General features: G+C 50.5%; 1 protein-coding gene across 2 annotated transcripts in view; it reads left to right on the top strand.

The window, feature by feature from the left end:
- The window catches only part of Sh3bp5 (SH3 domain binding protein 5), a 71,631-nt gene that overhangs the window by 13,878 nt on the left and 33,688 nt on the right, over positions 1 to 24,065 (top strand). Inside the window, exons 1-2 of one of the 2 annotated variants that reach the window (XM_076544229.1) lie at positions 5,255 to 5,277; positions 12,907 to 13,035. Coding sequence is in view for 1 of the 2 variants with exons in the window: in XM_006981527.3 (XP_006981589.1) it covers positions 12,907 to 13,035 (129 nt within the window). In the remaining variant the exon portion in view is untranslated. Of the gene's footprint in view, positions 1 to 5,254; positions 5,278 to 12,906; positions 13,036 to 24,065 lie in introns of those variants that run through there. The other variant, XM_006981527.3, reaches the window with a different exon arrangement.

Below are 24,065 nucleotides of genomic sequence, written 5' to 3'. Positions count from 1 at the left end.
CTTTCATTTCCTTAAAGGAAGATGGAAAATTTTTGTTCTATTCTTGTCTGAGTTTTCCTTTGCTGTGTTTTGCTGGATTATCTAAGAGATACTCATGTTTGCACTGACTGAAATGAACTGCTAGCAGGCAGACAATGAAAGGAATATCCGCTGTTTGTTATAACCATGGCCAAACCCATTTAGTGGGACTGCTCTCATTGTTTGGCATCAAACTCAGCCAAAGCATGATGAATGAGTTCCCTTGGCTGTGTACACCCCACTTCTGTGGCCAGCAGACGGAAGGGCTCAGGTTGTTGTGATAGATTTGAAGCCCACAGGTTGAATGTCTGTCCCTTCTTTAGGGTTTTACCTTTTTGTTTTTTGTTTTTTGAGAGGAGATGAAATGTACATGGTGGTGGTCTCTCTTGCTGTACCTGCCACCTTTAGAATTGACAGCACCCATTTTATTTGGACTGTGGTTTGTGCATCAGGATTTGGAAAGGAGTCAATGAGGCCCAGTGGGCCTGTTCTTGCTGGAGGAGTCTCTCTTTTTTTTTTTTCTTTTTTTGGTTTTTTGAGACAGGGTTTCCCTGTGTAGTGTTGGTGCCTGTTCTGGATCTCACTCTGTAGACCAGGTTGGCCTTGAACTCATAAAGATCTGCCTGACTCTGCCTCCCAAGTGCTGGGACTAAAGGCGTGTGCCACCACTGCCCGGCGCTGGAGAATTCTCTTGCAGTTGCAGCCAGGTGGTGGTTGGAGCTGTGGTCATCTGAGGGTATGATGACATCCACAATGGCCCACTCAGTTGCTGGCCCTTGGCTGGGAGTTAAGCAAGTGGTTTTAACTAGAGCAGCGGCAAGCACCTTGCCAATATGGTGGTCTCTGGTTCTCTGACCTTAGGATGCGTGGCATTTCCCCGGGATGCTGGTCCCAAGATGACCCCATGGAAACTTGACAGCTTTTTCTGTCTGATCCTTTGAACTTTCAGTGTGGTACTTCTGTGTTTTCTTGACAGACCTAACTTCAAATTCCTCCTAATGGGAGCAAAAGCTGAAGAATTCTGGGTCATGTTTAGAAACTACCGTACTCAGCGTGGTCACAGAGACACAGTGATTCTCCTTTCCTTTTGGGGGCATGCTTCACAAGCAGCCACATTTCACCATGTTTTTGAGAAGTGCTTTAATGGTTAGAACTCATAGTAACCTGAGATGAGCTAGCCGCATGAAGGGAAAGGGCAGATGTTAGCAGCGCTGTGGGTCTTGATTGGACGTAGGGGATTTGATGCTGCTTTTCCATTTCTTAGAAATTGTGCTGTATGAGCCTGCGAGATGCCTCAGTAGAAGGGCACTTGCCAAGTCCGACAGCTTGAGCTGAATCCCGGGACCCTCATGGCGGAGAGAACCACCTCCTACAAGTCGTCCTCTGACCTCCCCACATATCCATGACATTGTGCCCACACACATGTACAATATAAACAAATACAGTTTTTTAAAATTATGCTAAGGCTTCAATGCCTATTGGGAAAAAAATTAGTGCCACCTAGAGCTGAAGGTAGAGAAACTATGCTCGCTGAGTTGGAGCGTACCTTCTGAAGGTCTATGGCCACGCCTGCCTTGGTGCCTCTTTCCTTGATGGCTGCTGGGTCTCCTAGAGAAATCAAGTCCCAGTGTTGAGTCCATTTGCTAGAAACTGAATCTTCGTCCCCAGCTGGAGCTTGTTCAAGAGACTGCACTCTAACACTGTGAAACCTGGAGTCAGAAACCACCTAGGGGAGTTTCAATAGGGAAACAAGAAGAAACCCCATGGCCGGCATGGTGGAGGCTGCCGTTCCTTGCTTGGGAGAGCTGCCTTCAACGTGCAGCCTTGGAGACATGGGTGGGGTTATAGCCCCAGCTGGCCTTGAACTCCCCATGTAGACCAGGCTGGCCTTGAACTCACAGAGATCCATCCACCTGCCTCTGCTCCCAAGCACTGGGATTCAAGGTGTGTGCTTTGCTGGATTATCTGCTTTTTACTTTTAAGTTACGTGTGAGTTTGTGTGTCTGGTGAGCGGGTATGCATATGAGTGAAGCCAGGAGGAGATAGAGTTACAGGCAACTGTGAGTTGTGACATGGGTCCTGGGAAACAAACTTAGGTCCTCTCAAGAGCGGTGCTTCTTAACCCCCAAGGCATCTTTTCAGCCCCGAGTTGTTTGTTTTAGCTATTTCAGATCCAGAAGTCAAGAACTACCTGGCAAGGACTGTTAATGATTAGATGGTGTTCATACAGTGCCCGACATGGTCCCTGGTCTGTAATGTTGATCCAGGGCCTGTCCTGCCCTTACCGTCTCTTGTTGACTAACTACATAAAAATAGCTGTTTAGGAGAGCTTACTGTAAGGCTGTGAAGTGTTTGTGCAGGTGATCTTGGTCTCTTAATAGCCCTTGAGGATGTCGATGAGAAACAGGCACTGAGAGGTTAAGTCCGTCCTCCCAGGTCACACAGCCGGTGGAGGTAGAGACTGGACTTAACGTGTGGGATCTGAGTCTGGAGCCCATGCACTTTAATGGTGTGGGGGTACATGTTTGGGAGTGTGGAGGAGGTCTCTGAGGGCCCTGTGGAGACTGGTGAAGTGAAAAGAGCATGGTCTGGAAGCTGGGTTTTCAGTCTCTGTGGTGACACCAGGCATTCGTCCTCGTGGGGGACAAACCTGGCTTCCTCATCTGTGACATGGAAGCATCTGAGTTAACTGGTGGGCAGCGTCCTTCCCAGCTCTCCCATTCTGTGGCAATGGACTTCAGTTTTAGGCTAACCACATGCTGCCTACATTACAAAGCACCCATAGTCTTGACACGCTGGGAAGCTCCAAAGCTTTGTGGTCAGGCTGTACCACAGCATACTAACTTCACTGTAGTTTAATTTAATTTTTTTGCAGTGCCGGGGATTAAGCCTAGGACCTCATGCATTCAAGGCAAATCTGTACCACTGATATCCCCAGCCTTTACCTGTTTTTTATTTTGAAATATGGTCTCGGCAAGTTGATCAGGCTAGCCTTGAACTTGCAATCTTTTGGCCTCAGCCTCCCAGGTAGCTGAGATTTCAGGCTTGTGCCATAAGATCTGACAAAACTTAAGTTTTGTTGAAACCGTACTTGATACAGGTTTTTCAGTACTTGACACAGGTTTTTCAAGGGCCCAGAGCAGGGTTGAAAGTACGGCCTCTGTCCCCAAACCCCGGTCTCCTCGCAGGAGCAGACGCCGTTGACGGCTGCCTCTGGCGTGTCTGTCAAGTGGACTTCTGACACTGATTCCTTTGCGTCCTGTGTTCTCCTCTCTCTCCTTCCACGCCGATCGCTGCGGCACGGAGGGAGACAGACTGAAAGCCAGCCGAAGTGACACAGCGCGGCTTGCCTGGAATGCTGTGGTGGGTGGATGCATGCCTCGGGCGGAGGCGGTGCCAGATGGTCTCCAGAGCTTCCCGAGGTTGGGCTCTGAACTTGTCCTGTTGTCCTGGTTCTCAACTCGAGCTTCTTATAAAGTGGATCTTGTATCTGGAACAGCTTGACGAGTGTTCGAAGCACTGCCTGGTTAATGTGCACCTCAGTTACAGGTCTGGAATTGAATGAGTCAGATTTGTTTTTAAGCATGGGTCTCAAAGTAGAGACAGCTAAACCTCTTGGCCTAAACGTGGAAACCGGCTGCTTGGGGTTGAATTCAGTGGAGCTGCACAGCTTTGGCGATTCTGCCTCCTCGTCTTTAAAGAATCCCGTGGGTTCAGGAATGTGTGTGTGGCTGACACACAAAAACCCCAGGGAGCCTGCCAGTCTCTCCAGCTGCATGTCCCGAGTCCTTCCTTGGGGGCATGCCTGACTGACCCTTGCGCTGGGTGCTTGCAAAGGCTGATGAGTTTCTGGGGAGCTTTGGGCCTTGGGTGTTGAAACGTTCCTTCCCAATGGCTTTAGCCTCATTCTTGTGGTTTGGACCTATAGTATTGATGACAGGTGAACTGAAAGGTAGCCATTTCCTAAGGAAGGGACACTCTGCAGAGTCACTGTCCCATGTGATTAAAAACAATTCAAGGGTATGGAAGATGAGACTCAAGAGCTGAGATTTGGGGACGGTAGAAGGATGGCATAAGAGAACTCGGCGAACTCTGTGACCCCTGGGAAAAGCCTTGTTCACGCCTCCTCTCCCTCACTCCTCATTCCCTTCCCCTCCCCCTCTCCTTGTCCTTTTCCTTTTCTCAGGGTGATCGGGGCCAGCCTACAACCCACACTTCTCCTGTCTCGGCCTCCCCAGTGCTGGGGTTACAGGTGTGTGCCCCCAGACTTGAGTGAGCTAGTTGATGTAGTGTGCCTCGACACAGCTCAGTGGATAGCAATGGGTCAAGGGTTAATGTGCTGGTTTTGGTCACTGCACTATCATAAGACAGTTTTATCTTAGAAAACGCACACCAAATGTTCACATCTCCACTTTACCCTCACTTTTTCCAAATCGGAAATCATTTTAGGATGAAAAGCTTTTTGCTTTGTTTTGTGGGGCTTTTTTTGTTTGTTTGTTTGTTTGTTTTCAAGACAGGGTTTCTCTGTGTAGTTTTGGTGCCTGTCCTGGATCTCTCACTTTGGAGACCAGGCTGGCCTCGAACTCACAGAGATCCACCTGACTCTGCCTCCTGAGTGCTGGGATTAAAGGTGAGTGCTAGCACTGCCTGCCTGGCATGAAAAGCTTTTAAAAAGCCTTTCTTCCCATTCCAGTTTTGACTGGGGACCTGTCACCCACCTCATGTTCAAAGGAAGGCTGTGGTTTTCTGGGTGGGCCTGGGAGCAGTTCTAGGCCGATCAGAGTTAGAGCCCTTCTGCATGCAGGGGATGGATTCTACCAAGGCCTAAAATGTCTCCAAAGGCCCCCTTTTATTATAGGGGGGAACTTGAAGGAAGAATCTGTGGTGACATCTATCTTTTCTTCCTCTTGGTTCAGAACCAGAATGGGTCACGTGAGGCCATATAAGGGTTGGGTTAAGGAGCAGGGTCCGGCTTGGACACCACGGCTGTCCAGGGGCCTGGCACCTGCCCAGGTTTAGACACCTCTGCACTTTGCCCCACTGTCCACTCAAAGTTCTTAAAGGCCATAGGAGTCATTCCTGGAACCCGAAGGAGGGAAGAGTTGTTGGATCTTCCAGGGAGACCCTAGATTTCCTGGAGCTCTTGGTTTATACCTGCTGTCCTCACACAGTTACTACTGTGCCTCTCGTCCTTCGAAGGTGTCCTCCGCCTGCCAGATTCCGTGGCCACATTTCTTTGTGCCCCAAGCAAGAGACCAGGTACTTGGCTCGTCTGCCACCTCTTGCTCTTGTCTGCACTTGGGTTCTTGATGGTCTCATTGTTCCTTCTGGCTTTCGGTGTTCTGTTCTCAGTGGAAGGGGCTTGTGTCAGAAACGTGGCGGCATCAGGGCTCCCTGTCATGTGGGGGACAGTCCTCAGGGAGGAAACCAGCAGGACTGGCAGGCCCTCCACAAGTCTCTACTACCAAAGTCAGGGCTTACAGTGGGGAAAGGATGTGACCCAGGGAAGCGGGCTGCGACAGCGCAGTGATCTGGAGGTGTCCCCAACTTAGGGTTCTTGTCCTTTCTCCCTCTTCCTGTTCATTTCCTCTGTGACTGTGAGGTCCTTCTAACCAAGGTGTCCTTGTCAGATGCCTTCGCCACGTGGAGTGGGGCCTGTGCAGTGGTCGGGAGTGTCGTGGACTGCGCAGGGCTGGCCCTCGTCTCTGCTGCTCTCCATCTGGCTCCCCTGGCCGTCTCTGCCTCGTCCTGGCTCCTGTGTCCTCACGCTCTGCTCGGCCCTTCTGGCTTGTCTTCCTGGGCCCTGCTCTACCCGGGCACAGTCAGCCAGCTTCAAACCCCGCTGTGGGATTGATTCTTAAGGTAGAAACCGTCCTGGGTCCCCTTGTCACGGGGCTGTGGGGTGTGGGCTGAGAGAAAAACCGACAGATAGTGGCAACAGCCGGAAGGTCCTGGGAGCATGATGCAGTCAGGAAAAGCAAAGGTTCTAGGGACAGGACTGTGCAGTCCCATATGGCAGCCATTAGCCATGGACAGTTGTTGAGGGTTAGCTTAAATTAACTACAAATCTGTCGCACTAGCAGCATCACGTGTTCCTTTAGCCGCCTGTGGGATGGTTACGGTCTCCGAGCCTTTCAGACAGATCTCTCAACCATCAGAGAGCACTTACCGTCTCCTCCAAACATCCCTGAGTGCTTTCTTCGTGCGTGTCGGGAACTCTCCCAAGTGCTCTCGAGGACTGGATGGGACGGCTTTGGAGAGTGGTTTGCAGCAGGCTTCCGTTAAACCGCTCTGTACTCCACCACCGCTGTAAGCCAGGACGTTTCCGGGGTGCCTTGTATCATGGTTCTGGAGTATTCTTGCCAGCAGGGACATGCCATCGTACCAGTTCACCTCTAACATCTCGACCTCCTGTTGCTGCCACTCCGCCCTGTCCTAGGACTGCCTGGACTACTTGCTCCACATTTGTCTTTTAAACCGCTCTTTATTTTCACTTCACCCTGCCCAAAAAGGAGGTTTTATTACTATACACAAGCAACCATGCAAGAAAAGGCATTTTTTTTTTTCCTTTGAGGCAGGGTTTCTCTGTGTAGCTCTAGCTTTCCTGGAACTTACTCTGTAGCCCAGGCTGGCCTCGAACTTACAGAGATCCGCCTGGCTCTGCCTCCGGAGTGCTGAGATTAAAGATGTGAGCCACCACCGTAGTCTAAAGAAAAAAATTTTAAAGCAAACTTTTTTTTTTAAGCCTATCTGGGCTAGAAGTTAGGTGTGGTGGCACACACCTGTAGTTCTGTCACTTGGGGGACTGAGGCAGGGAAAGCACTATGAGTTTGAGGCCAGCCTATGCCTGTCTCATAAAAACAGACAAGAAGAATAAAAGTCCCAAGCCAAGCCAGCAGACAGTAATAATAATGTGGGCTGGGGATGTAGCTCAGTTGTGGAACACTCGTCCTGTATGTGTGAGCCCTGGCTTCTGTCCCCACCACAGCACATTCAGAGTAAACACGCCTGGAGAAAAGTGACGGCGTGCTGACCCTCAGATGATGGTGTGAGGCTCCCCAGATTCCAGCAGGTCTCTTTCTCTGGCAGACTCTGGAGCACTCCCCTGCTTAAGATAACCCCAAAGATGTGATGGTACCTGACAGGGTCCCCTGTAGAAGTCGGGGAGGCGTCAAAGTGTCTCCGGAAGGAATAGCTCCCCTCTTCCCCAGAGCCGTGGCCTCGCTCTGGCTCCACATGTATCTTTACAGAGGGGGTCCAAGGGGGTGTAATGGCTGCAGTGTGGTGCCATGCAGCACACTGAAGCTCCTGGGGCTCGGGTCACTTTAAATCTCCAGCAATCACCGAGAGTCCTGAAGAATTTGTGAAGCCTCAGGTATATTTGTCGTATTAGAAATTAAAGGTGGTGGTGGTGGTGGTGGTTTGGAGATAGGGTCTCACTGTGCAGGCCTCGCTGGCCTGGAACTCACTTTGTAGCCCAGGCTGGCCTTGAATTCACAGAGAGCCAACTGCCTCTGCCTCCCCAGTGCTGGGGTTTACAGGTGTGTGCCACCGGGCCTGGCATTCTCTTTCTTTCTTTCTTTCTTTCTTTCTTTCTTTCTTTCTTTCTTTCTTTCTTTCTTTCTTTCTTTCTTTCTTTCTTTCTCTCTCTCTCTCTCTCTCTCTCTCTCTCTTCCTTTTTAAAAGAACGTATTTATCTCACAGGTTTAGAGAATGGAAACCCAAATTGCATCTCATCACAGTGGAAGTGTTTGTCTCTTGTCCATATTCTATTTCTTGTGATGCCACAAGCCACATGTGTTGGTTTTAAAAAATAATAAGTGGCGCTGGTTACCGTGCGAGAAAGGGCACGAGAAAACCCAGTGTCAGAGCTTTCTTAGAAGGAAGAGGGGGACAGAGGAGAGTGTGGCCAGGCCTGGGAAGAGACACCTGAGGAGGAGAGATGGGGGAGGAGGAAAGAGCAGAAGAGAGAGGGGAGGAGGCTGTGTCCGGCTTTTAAGGATTCCCCTGCACATGCGCAGGCGGGCTTATGGAGCTACGCCACGTGGGCTGATTGCGTGACCGCGCTGCGCGTATTCGCACAATCATGCAGTGCGCTGATGACATAAGACCCCTGCTTAGCTACTGAACTGTGCGTGTGCGGTCATACAGCTGGAGTGGCAGAATCCTAACATGGCCTCTGGAAAACTCCAGGGACACTCATGAGAGGATGAAGGTGAGAAGGCAAAGGAACACAGCCAATGAGATAGTTCAGTGACTAAAGACACTTGCCACCAACACTGATGACTTGAATCTGGGCCCCGGAGCCAATGTATCAGTGAAAGCAGAGAACCAACTGTACAATCACCCTCTGACATCCACGTGAGGCCATGCATGCATCCCCACACATATATAAACATATATACGTTAAATATTTTTTAAGAAGGAAAACATCAAGAGGCCTGCTTTATCATGAAAATGGGTATAACATCAGGCTCCCTGGAGAAGTCTCAGGGATTCCCTAGTGGGTCCTGCAGACCATGCTTAGGGAACCACTAGAGACCACTGCAAGCTGGGCTGGTAGGTTGACTGTCTAGCGTGAGATACCTACCATGCAGCCTCAGAGAGATCATGCCACCAGGCTCCGGTTGTCCTATCTGCATGCTGGGGCTGTGGTTCCTGCCGAGCCTGTCTTGCAGGGTCATTTCCAGGCTCCACCCATGCCTTTGAGGCCTCTCTCCCCAAACCAAAGCTGTGTATTTATAAACAGTATCACCAAGGAGCCTTTGAAGTGCGTGTCATCTCTGATATGTAGGACAGTTATTTTTAAAAATCTGGCATCCTGTCTTTATGCCACTGGTTCTGGGGACACCTCTGTGAAACCATTCATTATTCTCAGTTTACAAACAAGGTGGTTGAGACTTGGTTTAAGTCGATTGGCCCGAAAACAGGGACTTGTCTCAAGTATACTGACACAGCCTGTTCCTAAGGCACACAGGCTCTGGGTGGCTTAGCTGGAGCTCTTATCTGATGTGGGGCTGTGATTTTGACACACTGACACATTCAAACAAGGAGATTGCCGCTGTCAGCAACTCTCTGCTTAAATAAATTACCCTCCATGTGAGTCACATAAGCTTTGGAGATCTAAAGACACCACACAGAGGGAACCAGTTTAGAACTCCTTGAAGTGCAGATTTTTAAGTCAGCTGGGTTGCTGGGTGTGGTGGTACACACCCATAATGCCAGTTCTTACAGGTTCTGAAGGCAGGATGAGTGTGAGTTCCGGGCCAGCCTGGGCTACATAGCAAGCCATCTCAAAACAACAGATCACCGGCCCAGGGATAGTAAATAAATGTCTTCCTTCGCTTGTTTTTTGATCAAGCTGGCCTTGAACTCCAGATCCTCCTGCCTCTCCCTCCTAGGTGCTGGAATTACAGGCCTGGGCAAGCATGCCCAGTGGTGCCTGTTTTTTGACTGGTAAAGACCTGCCCATCTTCCGGAGGTGTTTGTCATCATGAATTACCCGTCTTCATGGATCATTTCCCAGGAAAACAACCTTCTGTGCACTCAATCCTGAAGCAGCCCTACTCCGTCTTGTAGGATCATTTGACTGTGCTGTTGGTGACAAAGAGCTCTAGTGAGGTCTTTTCTTGAACCAGGGAATGGAGCTGGAGGCACAAGTCTGTGGCAACTAGCTGTTCAGATGGTATTTAAGGAAATCTTTTTTTTTTTTTTTTTTTTTTTTTTTTTTTTTTTTTTGGTTTTTCGAGACAGGGTTTCTCTGTGTAGCTTTTCGCCTTTCCTGGAACTCACTTGGTAGCCCAGGCTGGCCTCAAACTCACAGAGATCCGCCTGGCTCTGCCTCCCGAGTGCTGGGATTAGAGGTGTGCGCCACCACCGCCCGGCAGGAAATCTTTTAAATCGAGTTAAATCCCACCCTCTCTGCTCCAGTGGCGGAAGCCCTCCAGCAGCCAGCTGTACTTAATTACTGTGCTGTGACCCGGATAGCATGGCGAGTGGTCTTTCTCTTCTACCCGCGTTAATGTAGTGACTATAGTGACTAACTAAAGGTGTATGTTTCCATCTTGGGGTTTTTAAAGATGCACTTCAGTTGCAGTTGATAGAAGTCCAGTTCCGGCCAGCTTGAATAAAACAGAAAGCAAGGGGGTAAAGGTGGTGGTGAGGACTGCCTTAAGAAGAGAATAGTACTTTAATCCCAGCACTCGGGAGGCAGAGCCAGGTGGATCTACAGAGCGAGATCCGGACAGGCACCAAAACTACAAGGAGAAATCCTGTCTCGAAAAACCAAAGAGAGAGAGAGAGAGAGAGAGAGAGAGAGAGAGAGAGAGAGAGAGAGAGAGAGAGAGAGAGAGAGAGAGAGAGAGAATATAGTAGAATGTAGGGTTGCTGGGTCCCTTCTTTCATACCGCTGTGTGGGCTATCTCATGGTTCCCCGGTGACGGCCAGCTACTCCATGCTTCCATCCCATCCTTTAGCTACCTTAGGGGGAAAGTTTCTCTTGCTAAGTTTCAGAAAATCTTTAGAATTAAGTCTCATAAGTTCTGATTTATTGACCGCTCCCCCTCCCCCCTCCACAACCACTGTGGCTAGGAGTATGCATTACTGATTGGCTAGCCTGGGTCACTTGACCACACCTGGGTCCACCAGAAACTGAGCCATGGGGTTGGGGCTGTTAGATTGGGCAGGGGGGAAAGATTTTGGTTTGTGGGCTCCCATACCTCAGTACTTTGGGGGGAATGATCACTCAAGTAGCCACGATATGTGGCAAAATTAAGAACTAGATCACTTGGTCTCAGGAAAGATGACCTTGTAAGCTGGGACCACTTTGATGAATGGATATGTGGTGGTTGGATGGAGCCGATCATGTGATGCCCAAGTGTGGGAAATGTGGTTATCAAATCTGTCCCCCGCCCCACCCACATTCTCTTGAATGGTCACATTTTCAGGACAGAGAATCACAGAGGGATATTAGCCAGGCTGATGAGCCCTAAAGACCTGCCCAAGGCACCTTCAGAAAAACTCAAAGCCCTGTGACAGTTTGAAAAGACCCAAATATGATCAGGTCATTTTTCCTGGAATCCTTCACACACTATGATCCCAGCCTCCCAGGGAGGCAAAGGCAGGAGGGTTGTGAGTTCAAGGTCAGTTTGGGTTACTAAGGGAGATCCTGTCTCAAAAAACCCACCTGTAGTATCCTGGCCCAGCATGGGTGATGACTCACAGAATCCGGAGCAGAAACCTTCAGACAGCTCGGGAGGCTTGCCAGCCCTTGCTTGGGGCTTATGTAACCAAGGGTGCAGGGCTCACGGATGCTGTAACGTTCTGGGCATCCTGAACTGTGCAAGCTTGTGGACTTCCCTTCGTCCTCCAAGAGGGAAGGTTTCAGTGAGGAAGAGATGCTTGGGTGTACCTCCAAAACCGTGATGACAGTGACCAGAACTGGGGCAACAGCCTGTGTCAGAAGTGGGGCTTGGGCTCAGGAGCTCCCAAGAACAGCAGAGACCACACCCTCATGTTCTGGAAGGCCAGGGACATTGTCATGCCCTCCTTCCAAGCCCATAGCTTGAGATGATAAGGGTGTGAACTAGGAGAACTAAGCCAAGCCTCTTTAGCTCCACTGAGGCCCTCCAATCCCACGTGTACAACACAAGTTCTCAAGGTCAATTGGAGGAAGGCCCTGTCCAGGTTGCAGACATCTGGCTCCCTTAGATGCCTGCAAACATTGCCATTCCCTTCCTCTTCTCAGCCAAGTAAGCTTGTGTTCTTCTTGGAATAAGTCGCCCCTCCCCCCCCACCTCCGCCCCCAAGTCTCTCTCCCCGCTCAGGCTTCTGTGAAGATCCTCCCTACTCCTTTGAAGGTTTCTAGGAGCCCTGTGCAGTAGCAGGTCTAGTGGAGGGGGGTGTCTGTCTCTGCTGCTGAGTTCCCCAGCATCCCCGTACTGGTGGCTCTAGAACGGGCATACCCTCAGATGGAAGTGCCCTCTTCTGCATGTGGTAAGCCTGCACTCTGTTTAGCATTTGTGAGTCCCAAGGCTTGGGGCTCTGTGGGAGTGTGGGAAACAGTCAGGTCATATCAACTGAGGCCACCAAAGGCGACTGAGAGCTCTTCCCCAGAGGACAGAGACAGTTTTAACATACACAGGGCTGTCTAACATAATCGTCGCTAGGCACGTTGTTTGTTTTTGTGATTTTATTTATTTTTTTAGAGCTGAGGACCGAACCCAGGGCTTTGTGTTTGCGAGGCAAGCGCTCTACCACTGAGCTAAATCCCCAACCCCTTATTTTTGTTGTTTTTTTATTTTTGCTTTTCAAGACAAAGTTTCTCTGTGTAACAGCTCTGGATGTCCTGGAACTCACTCTGTAGACCAGGCTGGCCTCAAACTCCCAGAGATCTGCCTGGCTCTGCCTCCCAAGTGCTGGGATTAAAGGCGTGCGCCGCCACTGCCCAGCAACCAGACACATTTTTTACAAGGTTTTTAAATTACATAAATAAAATACATAAATTACAGGGTGTGGTGGTGAATGCCTATTAAATCTCAGCACTGGGCAGGTGGAGGCAGGAAGGTTTCAGAGTTTGATGCCATAGAAAGACTATTCTGAATGGACAAGTGGATGAGTGAATGATTGAAAAGCTTAACGTCTAAGTGTAGCTAAAGTAGGTTGCAAATACATTTTCTTCATGACCAGCTTGAAGCTCTCCTGTAGCTGGTGGCAGCCATTGATTGGACAGTGTGGGTTCTGGACCCTTCTTAGAATGGCTGACAGGTTTTGGATGGTGCCAAGCCTGGCATTGAATTCCTTCCAGGTGTTTCTGGTCAGATGCAGCAGATGTTTGCAGCTTCCTTCCTCAGCCTGATGGTATTTCCTCCATCTTCCCCCTGGCTACAGGATGCACGCCAGAAATTCCGATCTGTCTTGGTCGAGGCGACGGTGAAACTAGACGAACTGGTGAAGAAAATCGGCAAAGCTGTGGAGGACTCGAAGCCTTACTGGGAGGCCCGCAGGGTGGCCAGGCAGGTAAGGTGGCCTGCAGATGTCTCCCCTGTCCACTGCCCCCACCTGCATTTGGGGGTCACCCTTTGGTTTCTGTATCTCCCACGAAGGTTAGAAGCACTCGTCCCATGTGAAATGGCTCTGGCTTGGTACAAGGATGGCTGCATTTGCTCAGTTTTCCTATACCCTGCCCTTCCTCATCAGCTCCATTCCAGCTCAAGACACCATTGATACTGTATGGGTGCTGATAATGGCTCTTGCCACGTGACTGAGTCCTCTCCGTTGGCGAGCTGGACTCATGGACATTGTGAATGTGTCCGGAGCTTGTGCATTCTTCCTCTCCTAGTGGCTGCCCGAGAGGCACCAGGCAGAGTGACCCCTGAGAGGTACCAGGCAGAGTGACCCGAGAGGCACCAGGCAGAGTGACCCCTGAGAGGTACCAGGCAGAGTGACCCGAGAGGCACCAGGCAGAGTGACCCCTGAGAGGCACCAGGCAGAGTGACCCCTGAGAGGTACCAGGCAGAGTGACCCGAGAGGCACTTCTCACCTCCTGATGTGTCAGGTCTGAGTGTTCCGTGAGCAAAGCTCCGCATACACGGAATTCTGTCTAGGGTACTGTGTACGGAAGGAATCCATGAACAAACATGTGAATGATGGGCGTGGGGAACCACCTGCCAATCCAACATCCCCTTCCACCTCCCTAACTTAGAACTCTCCCCTCCTCACCACTCACATCCCTCCTGCTCATAGCTGGGGGAGCAAAGCGGTCTGGTTGGCATCATCCCAGTCATACTTGGTGGGTGGGGCCTCATCTGGCTACCGCCACACCTGAGTGGGTTTTACAGCCTCCTTTTCTCTTCTGTACCCCAAATCTCCTTTGGGACAGGGGTGGGAGGGAACTGTACTGGGAGGCACCTCATCTGCTGGGAAGCAGTGCATTGTGACATATCCCTTCCTTCTCTTCTCTTTTGCCACTAAAGATGACAATCATGATCTCTGAGGCCCTTGGGCAACTATTGAGTTATCAGCTATAGCCAGATAATGCCAGATCCTGCAGGTGGCTGGCTGCAATGGGCAGAGCCCAGATGGGTCTTGAGGGGCTTGGACTGGAGCTGAGCATGCAAAGCCTCTCACTGACCTCTTCCCTGCTTGCTGGTGGGAAGTGGGGAGGATTGGGGTGCCACTGCCCTCCGTTCCAAGGGACTTTGGTCTCTAATGGAGGAACTGGAAGGATGCGAAGGCTCAGGCAGGATGTTAACATCTCATTCTGTGGGTGACAGGTTACCTGGGCTTGAGCCAGATGTTGTGACTGGCCCCGTGACCTTTCAGCTGCTGCCAAGTTTTCTTCCTCTGCCTCATCTCAGCTCCCTTCCTTTGGATGCTGGCAAACCCCTCTGACTTGGCCTGCACGGTTGTAGCTGAGAGCCCTGCAAAGCGCTTCCTTCAAGTGTGCATCCTGAGCTGCATCCATTCTTGAAATGCTGGAGGCATTGTTCTTAGGACTGAAATGAGAGGACACATCTGACAGTGGAGTCCTCGAGGAGCTTGGGTCTCAGTGTCGTTTTTTTTTTTTTTTTTTTTTTTTTTTTTTTTTTTTTTTTAAGAATTTATTGTGGAAAATTTAGAGCCGGCTTCCTCCCTCCCTCCTCCCCTCCCTCCTTCTCTGCCTTTTCCCTCTTCACAGGTGGTTTCACACATTCGGACTGCCTGTATCCCCCGTCCAGCATCCCGTTGAATCCCACAGGGTACTCACAAGGAGAAAAACCTTTCCTACAACTTGGCTTTCTGTAAAGAGTTTAGAAAGACGTAGTCATAGGACCAGCAGGAATTGTAACCCTGGGTCATAACTCTACATTGCCTCGTGCTCAATGTCAGATCGTTTTCCTGACAATAAATCAGGCCATCTTGTGACCCTGAGACCAAGTCCAAGTTAGACCAAGAGGAGCCAGACCTTGCCATCTTTTCTGAGCTGGGCTGGGGCAGGGGACTGGCTTTGGTTTCTTGGGGAGCTTTTGTGCTGGGGCCCAAGCTGTTTCCAAGGCTGTCAGCTTGAGGGTGAGGGCCCCCTGGCCTCTGCTTGCTCTGCTCTGGGGGGTCTGATTGCCCCGCAGGAGTCTTGGGCCTGTCATGCTATCATTGGCAGAGCAACTTTTACTTGCTGGGTTTCGGGGTGTTTTTTTGTTGTTGTTGTTTTGTTTTTCTTTCTCTTTTTAAATTGGTAAAACATATGTAACAAGAAAATTTCCACGTAACCGTTTTCAAGTGTGCTGGCTCAGCGGCATCGACATCTACTTGGTGATGCATCCCAGAGCGCCGGAACCTTTTCCCTTCTCCAGCTCGGGTTCTGCAGCCATGACTACACAATGGCTCCCCACTCCTCTCCGCACAGACCCCGTCAGCCATCCTTCTGCTTCCTCTCCTGGGAGCTCTCCTGCTCTAGAAGCCTCCTAGGTGTCGAGGTACTGAGGCGTGCTCAGGGTTTGTGACTGGCTCATTTCATTTGACACAGATCACTAGTGTTCACCCCCGGTGTGTCACACCTCAGAGTTCCCTTCGTGTATCCGTCTGTTCATTGAGACAGAGTCTTACTATGTAGAACCAACTGACCTCGCAGAGATCTCCCCGCCTCGGCCTCCCGAGTGTTGAGATTAAAGATGTGGGCCACCGTGCCCGGCTCCCTTCTTTAAAAAAATTATTTTGATGTTTATTTATTTTGTGTGCATGGGGGTGGAGCATGGTGCCACAGCCCACACGTGGAGGTCAGAGTAGCACTTGCGGGAGTCCGTTCCCTTCTACAGTGCGGGTGCTGTGGATCACACTCAGGTAACCGGGCCTGGTGGTCAGAGCTCCTTGACCCTCTGAGCCACCCCACACCCTCCCTCCCTCTCAGGGGGAATGTTATTCTCCTGCCTGTGTTACCACATCGAGTGCATCTGTCAGCACTGGCAGTCTTGTTATTTTTAAATGTTTGGAATGCGTCAGAAGAGGGCAGAGCCCTTTGTCGTCTGTAAGGGCAGCGTCAGCACAAAATGACAAGGTCAAAGCTCAGCGCTGCATGTTGGGTGTTTATGGGGCCACTTAAGGCCATGTTCTACATTTAACCTTCTCCAGAAGAGTCGCTAAGTGAGGAAACATTGGAAATTTGTAGAGGGACTTGGCTGGAGAGCTGGCAAAGCTTGGCCTGTGAAGCCAGGCTGAATGGCTTAGAATCCCAGGTCACTGGTTAGTTCAGCAGATCTCTTCAAGCCTGAGCCTCCCCCTTCCCATAAAATGGATTTGTCTGTCAGCTAGCTTTTGCTACAAATCAAACCTCTTGTGACTTAGTGGCTTGAAACACTATTTAGCTTATGGCTTTGCCGGGCAGTGCTTTTGCCAATCTCGTGTGTACACGCTTGGCTGCGTGTGGCTCATCTTGGATGGCCTTATTTGTTAGACTTGGTAGTTTGTAACCTGGTGGCAGAGGTGACTGTCTCTCATTCAACAGGACAGACTGGTCCTTTCACATGGTGTTGGATTTCAGGAGCAGAAAGAGCATTCCCTTCCTAGGTCTCTGCTTGATTGGTTTGTTGATATCCTTCTGGTTGGAGTGGGTCACATGGCCAGCACCGTTCCAGGAGGTGGAGAAAATGACCTTCACCCATAGGCATTTGTGTGATTTACCCTGGTGATTGATGTAGTGTCCCAGAAGCATTAGTTAGAGAATGCATTATTCTAGATAATATTTCTGTTAAATACTGTATATCTGGGGTGGATCTGCGACCTTAAAAAAATACACTAGCTAGAGAGATGGCTTAGCGCTTAAGCACACATGCTGCTCTTGGTGAGGACCCTAGTAGTTCTCAGCACCAACACCGGACGGTTCACAACTGCTTGTAACTCCAGCTCCAGGGGATCGGATGCCACATGCATACGCACATAATTAAGAATAATGAAGATACACCTTTAAAAAAAACACAACAATAAATCCCAAACAAAAATACCAAATAATCTAGGCAAGAAACAGACCTTTGATGGCTGGGAGGAGATATGAGACGTCAAGACCAAATGCATCCCACAAATGCAGCTGCTTTCCCATCTTATCTGTAGCTTCATTATGAACTGCAGATGTTCCTCCAGCACGTAAGAGAGCGAACACGTTCATATTGGCAGTTTTCCTCTTCCTTTGTCCGGGTGTGCATGACACAGTTGGTTCATTAACCGACTCATGGCCAACAGCTCTATGACGCACGCTTGTGTGAGGCTCAGCTAGCACACGCCTCTCTCTGCTCCATGTGGTATAGATCACACTCCTGTGCTCACCAGCACCAGAATCGCTTTATTGCTGCCCTTTGAGGCCAATTTAAACAGCAAAAAATCACAAAAATGTGAAAAACATGGCACTAAATAGACTGTGGAGAGAGGGTCCTTGTTGACTGTGTGAGAGCAGAAACAAGGCAGAGAGTCACGTCAGCTCATGTCTGACATGGCCTGCTGCTGCTGTCACGCCCTGCATGTCTCTCAGTGATCCTGGGGGCATCCCAAGCATTGATTCGGGGTTACAGGAAAGCTTAGAGACAGAATACAGGTACAGTTGCGGGTACGGAATCTGAGTGATGGAGATCACCTGGGCTTGCTAAGTAAAGAGCTGGGGGCTCAGTTGGTAATGTGCCAACCAGCACATGGGGAATGACATCTCAGGGGGATGCTACTGACCAGGAAAGCCTGGGAGACCGGCGTGCTTGAGTCCTGTAGGCCAAGAAAGAGGCTGTGGGGATGGCAAATGACATGAATGTGAGCATGGCTAAGTATGTCCGCCCAAAGGCCTGGGAAAAGAGACCAAGGGAGCTGTAGGACCACTCAGGGATGGAGCATGAAGGGCCGTGAGAGGATGTGTACAAGCCGCAGATCCGCTGGGGCGTGGCGGGGGGCCGTGTGCAGGGGAGCGCTTATGTTGTGTGGTGTCCCTACATGAATGGAACACCATCTTAAATTTGTTTAGTTTTGAGTCAGGGTAGCCTAAGCTGGTCTTCCATGTGCTAGGATTGCCAGTGTGAACCATCAGGCCTAGGTCAACAGCACCACTTGATCGAGCTCTAACTATGTTAGGTATCATGCTTGGTATCATTAGCTCCCCCCCCCCTTTTTTTTTAAAGATCTATTTATTTTCATTTTATGTGCATGAGTGTTTTGCTTGCACGTATGTCTGTGTACAGTACCTTGGGACCCTTTGAGGCCAGAGGAGAGTGTCAGATCTCCTGGAACTGGAGTTTCAGGTTGTTTGTGAGCTATTGGTGCTGGGAATTGAATTGGGTCCTCTGGAAGAGCAGTTAAGTACTCTAAACCACTCAGCCATCTTTCCAGCTCTACCCTGCCCCTTCTCCCATTTTATAAATGATAAAAGTAATGTTGGAGCCTAAAGATTGTTCTTGGGCCTCTACCCAAACCTTTCCAGTTCGGAGGCCTCCTCTGAGAGAACATGAGGCAGGTTAATGCCAAATGACTAAGTAGTTAGGGGGGTCAAGACTGTGTGCTGGTCTGCCTGGCCAAGAGGAAGCTGTCAGAGGGTCTTGGGGTGAGTGTCATTTCTCAGAACAATTAGGCGGAGGTGGCTGGGTGCCTTAGTGGGAGGGCATCTTGAAAAGGCAGGAAATTCAGAGTGATAGGGAGAGTAAGATGGGATGTGTGTGGAAAGCCAAAGGTCAGAGGTTAAAGATGGAGGAGAGAGGTGAAGGTGTTCTTTTACACACTTGAGGGCACTTCCTTTCGGAACAGGCTTGGGGAGGTTAAGCTGGCCACGAGACACCACAGTCCTGAGTGACTGAGGAGATGCCAGGCAGCTGAGCCTGTGGCAGTTAGAGCATTTATGTAAAGGTGTCAGAGAGGTGACAGGCTGAGGAAGTGCAGGGTGGTGCCCAGACCCTGAGGAGACCAGCAAGGATTGGACCCCGGTTTGCCCGGTTCCGGCTGCCCCCGATGGTTGGCACACTGTGGGCGCTTAGGGACTGTGTAGTCACGGCTGAGCAACCCACGGGCAAACTGAGGAGACGTGCAGGGCACACAGCAGACACCTACTCTCTGCTGCCTGCCTCCTCTGGCTGGGGCAGCCAGAAGGCCCTCCTTTTGTTTTTCGTGTTTACGTTTATTGATGTGGGTCTGTCTGTCTGTCCATGAGCACGTGGGCCATGGCATGTAAGTGGAGTGGTCAGAGCACCATTTTTAGGGGTCGGTTTTCTCTTTCCACCACGTGGGTCCCGGGGATTGAACACGGGTTTTTTGGGCTTGGTGGCAATCGCCTTTGTGCACTGAATCATCTCGCTGGCCAGGTGTGCTGGAGGCGCGTGCTTGCTTTAGCCCGGGGACTTCACAGCACACTGTCTGTCTTTCGGAACTTCAGCCCGGCTTCATCCTATCTCCTTCTTCCCATTTTGCTTTCTGCCCAGTCAGTTCTCACTGTGGGACTTGGGTGAGGAGGTCTGGCGTGATGACGTACATCCCTGTGGCCCTGGTCACATTCCTCTTGGTGGCCACGGGCCAGTTTCTGGGAACTGCGTCATCCGTGATGCCCGAGGTAAGGGTGCAGTGGAGTGAGGGGGCACTTGACTCAAAGCAGAGTGATTTACGGCACGGAGGAAGTGGAAGCTTCCCTCTCCCCTGCCCAGAGGATGTGCCCCCCTGCCCAGAGGATGTGCCCCCTGCCCAGAGGATGTGCCCCCTGCCCAGAGGATGTGCTGCCCTGCCTTGCAGTCTTGGCTGGAGAGTCTGGGGAAGAGAGAGCATTTTGGAAGCAAGATTTTTTTTTTCCTCTTTGTCTTTGTTTTTTGGTGTTTTGAGACAAGGTCTTGCTATGTAGCCCTTGGCTAGCCTGGGACTCCCTGTGTAGACCAGGCCTGGCCTAGCCTTGAACTTATGGAGATCAGTCTTTACCCTCAGAAGTCTGAAATTAAAGGTGTGGGTTACCATGCTCAGCCTTTTTTTTTTTTTCTTGAGGTTTTCATTATGTAGTCCAGGATGTCCCTGAACTCCTGATCCTCCTGCCTCAGCCTCCCAAGCATTGGGATCACTATTGTGTGCCACCATGCCCAGGAAGCCAATATTTATATGTTTTTTGAGACAGGGTCTCACTATGTAGCTCTAGCTGGCCTGCAACTTGCTGTGTTGACCAAGCTGGCCTAAAACTATGAAATTCACAGAGATCAGCCTACCAAGTGTTGAGATTAAAGATGTGCAACATCACACCTGACTGAAGCCAGCACTTGTGAATTAGAATGGGCTCCGGAGATGAGTGGCAGCCTCTGCCAGGCCAAAGCCCCTAACACAGAGGGACCTGTCTTGGCTGGAGTGAGCTGTTCCACACCTTGGGGTTGGCCGCACCTCCTGCTTCGCTAGTGAGCTCTGCCTCAGGCATCCTGGCCCAGGGCTAGAGCTAGAAATAGATATGGTAGGGCCCATCTGGAGGAGGTTTCTCTGGTGTGGACACACTTGCACTTGACCCTTCCCTGAGTGCAGGGGGCAGGAAGGCTGGCACAGAGGGCTGGCTGGCTGTGAAAATCGCAGGCAGGCAGGGAGGCAGGAGGCGCCCATTGCCATACTTGGAGCTATGTACCAAGGGCTTGCTTTTCTCTCTCTGGGGCATGGCCGATTCCCAGCCAGCCCTGCCGGGTAGGCAGCAGATGGGCACCACAGAACCGTGGTGAGCAGGGAAAGGGCCTTGTTGTGGGGTCCGCTGTGCTGAGTCCACAGGGCCCCTTGCATATTTCTGGTGGCTGCTGTGTATTTTATCAGGTTGAGGATGGACAGTGACAGGATCTGGCTGTGACTCAAGCTGGCCTGGAACTCGCAATCCTCCTGCCTCTGCCTCCTGAGTGCTGAGGTGAGAGCCAGAACCACCACACCCACTTGTACTTCCTGTTTTTACTAGTCCGTGCCCTGGAGGGGGCAGTTCCCTCCCTGCCCTCTCCGCACACCACAGGCATTCCCTGGAAAGAGCGGCAAGGTGATTCATCATCCAGTTACAGAAACTCAGGATTTCCGTGTTTCTGTAGCTAGTTTGGTCAATACAGTGGGATCTTTTATGCTGCCAGGCAACACGATTTGAGCTCTGGCCAGAGGGCAGGCTTCCTCAAGAGCACTTTGGGACATTTTCAGTTCCTGTTTTTTTGCTTTGGGGGTGCCCCTGCTTTTCTACTTTTTCTTTTTCCCACCCCCACTAGTGATATTTCCCCATTTCCTTCCCATGAACACTGACCCCAAAGGACCTGATGAATTACCTGGATTTGGAATGTAGCTCAGTAAAATATTTTCCTAGTATGTTCAAAGCCCTGGTTTGAGAGCCAGAACTGCCAAAGGAAAAGAAAAGAAAGAACCCCCAAGGCATGACGACACACACACACACACACACACACACACACACACACACACACACACACACAGTTGCACTCCCAGCACTTCAGAGACAGGAGGTTACCGTCAGCCTGTGCAAGGACATGTTGATGTAAAAACACGGCTCTCACCTCTAAGAGAATAAGAGTTTGTTCTGGAGCTAGATTTGAGTGACCAAGTCCCCGGAAACTGAGAGCTAGGTTACCCCAGATTCCATGTTCCCATACAGAAGCAGTTTCTCCGTGTTTTTTGTTTTGTTTTGTTTTTTCCATTGAGACAGGGTTTCTCTGTGTAACAGTCCTAGCTGTCCTGGAACTCACTCTGTAGACCAGGCTGGCCTTGAACTCACAGAGATCCACCTGCCTCTGCCTCCCGAGCGCTGGGATTAAAGGTGTGCGCCACCACACCTGGCTCATGGAGTTTTATAATAACAAAACATAGAAGGTTATAAATCAAGGCACACACACACACACACACACACACACACACACACACACACACTGGCAGATGCGTTAGAGAGGCAGGTACAGCAAGTTGGGTGAGTCTCCTTTGCGCCTGAGATGCTATCTGATGACATTCTTAGCTTTTGGCTTGGTGGAAGCTAGTGATCTGCTAAGTAAATAAATTCCAAAAGGTTCTTATCTGTTCGTCACAAGATGTTCTGATACCGACTCGGCAAGGAATGGCTATCCAGGGGCCTCCAGCTAGCCTGAGATAAGGTGATTGACCTCTGGACCTGCAACATTCCAACCTCTGTGCATCACTGCAGCCTTAATCAGCCAGTCCGCCTTGGTAGCCTCAGCATCTTTCCAGGAATTTTCTCACAAGCAGTATGCGCTAACCTCTGAGCCATCCTTCCAGCCCTCTCGTATTTTATATTTATAGGCTGATTCTGTCAAGCCTACAGAAGAGGAGCTGCGTTGAGGTATCAGCAGGTGAAGGAGTGTTAGGGGTGTTAGCTGCCCTTCCTTCGGGCTGACTCCCTGCTTGTGGAGCTCTCTCTGCAGGCCTGTTTTGCACAGGCCCACTGCTTAGCTGGGGCCGAGCCTGGCTTAGGCACTAGTGAAGACAGTCTGGTGCTACCTTGCTGGGCACTGCCAAGCCAGGAAGTGCCCCACAATCCCCACTAACAAAGCTGCTGGGAGCTGGTCAGCCCCAGACAGAATTCCAAAGGGCTTCACCAGAGGCCGCGTCAGCTGGCTCTTTCTGAAGATTCTTCTGGAACTTGGGCCCCTCAGAGGCTGCTTCTTCCCTGGACTTCTCCGGCCACTTCCTGGTTTCTCTCTTGGCAGATTTCTCCTCTCTCCCTCTCCTCCTCCCTCCCACCCTCCTTTCATTTATTTATTTGTCTGTTTGTTTGTGTTTGTTTTAAGACAGTTTCACTGTGTAGCCTGTACTAACTTAGAACTCATTATGTAGCCCAGGCTTGACCTTATGGCAGTTCTGCAGCCTCCTATGGGATTGGCTTCGTGAGCTACCACACCCGGCTTCAACTTTCTGCCCTCCGCTCTTTCCTTTATTTGCATATGTTAATTGGAAAGGTAGTAGGTTTCATGATAGTACTTTCATACGTGTATACGGTAGTCTTCGATAATACTCACTCACCTCACTCGCCCCTTTCCTCTGCTTTTATGTAGTCCCTTTTCTCTCCTGTCTGCTAAAAAAAAATTAAATAATAGTTTTATTTTGAGACAAGTATCCCTGTGTAGCCCAGGATGGCTTTGAACTCTGGGTCTCCTTCTTCGGTCTATTTGTTGTTTTTGTTTTGAGAGCCAGTCTCATGTAGCCTAGGCTGGCACAGAACTCACTGTGTAGCCAAGAGTAACCTTGAACTCACAATCCTCCTGCCCGACTTCCCCGTGCTGTGTTGGGACTGCAGACATGCAAAACCACATTGCCTCCTCTCTCTCTTTAACTTGGTTTCCACACAAGAGATAAAACACGTGATACCTGCCTTTCCGCCTACCAGGACGGTCCTAGTGAGTTTCAGTTGTCAGTGTGACAGTCTAGAGTCAGAGTCACCTGAGAGGAAAGCCTCAGTAGAGGAATTGCTGGGATCAGATTGGTCCGTGGGCCTGCCGAGGGGAGTGGTCTTATTAGCTGAAGCAGGAGGATCTGGCCCACTGTGTGTGACTCCATCCCTAGGCAGGTCTAGTCCTGGACTGGATAGAAAAGCCAGCTGATCATGAGCCGGTGAGTGAGCCGGTGAGTGAGCCAGCAAGCATCAGCACCCTCTGTGGTTCCTGCTGTTCTTGACTTGACTCTCCTGGTCAGAGATGATGCTGGGTGGATCGGCAAGGGTCCTGCCTTCAGATTCCTGCCTCGAGTTCCTGCTCCAACTTCCTTCAAAGAGTGCCCGGAAGCATGAGATGGAGTAAACCCATTTACCCCGCCCCCTTCACACACACACACACACACACACACACACACACACACACACACACACACATTGCTTCTGGTCAGAGCGTTTTGTCACAGTGACAGCCAAGGAACCAGAGCAATGGTTGTCTCCAACCCCACCAATGTTTCTTACAAATGGCATGCTTTGTTCATTGTGGCAGATAACAGACCACATTTCTTTACCATCCGCTAATGGACATGTAGGCTGACTCCGACTCCGCTGTCACGAACAGTCCCATGTTGAATGTGGGCATCCCGGGATCTCTGTGATACGCTGACTTAAGAGTCCTTCAGGA

This window comes from Peromyscus maniculatus, chromosome 9 (assembly GCF_049852395.1).
Source record: "Peromyscus maniculatus bairdii isolate BWxNUB_F1_BW_parent chromosome 9, HU_Pman_BW_mat_3.1, whole genome shotgun sequence".
In the NCBI taxonomy this organism is placed as follows: domain Eukaryota; kingdom Metazoa; phylum Chordata; class Mammalia; order Rodentia; family Cricetidae; genus Peromyscus; species Peromyscus maniculatus.
This window is presented reverse-complemented; position numbering and strand designations above follow the sequence as displayed.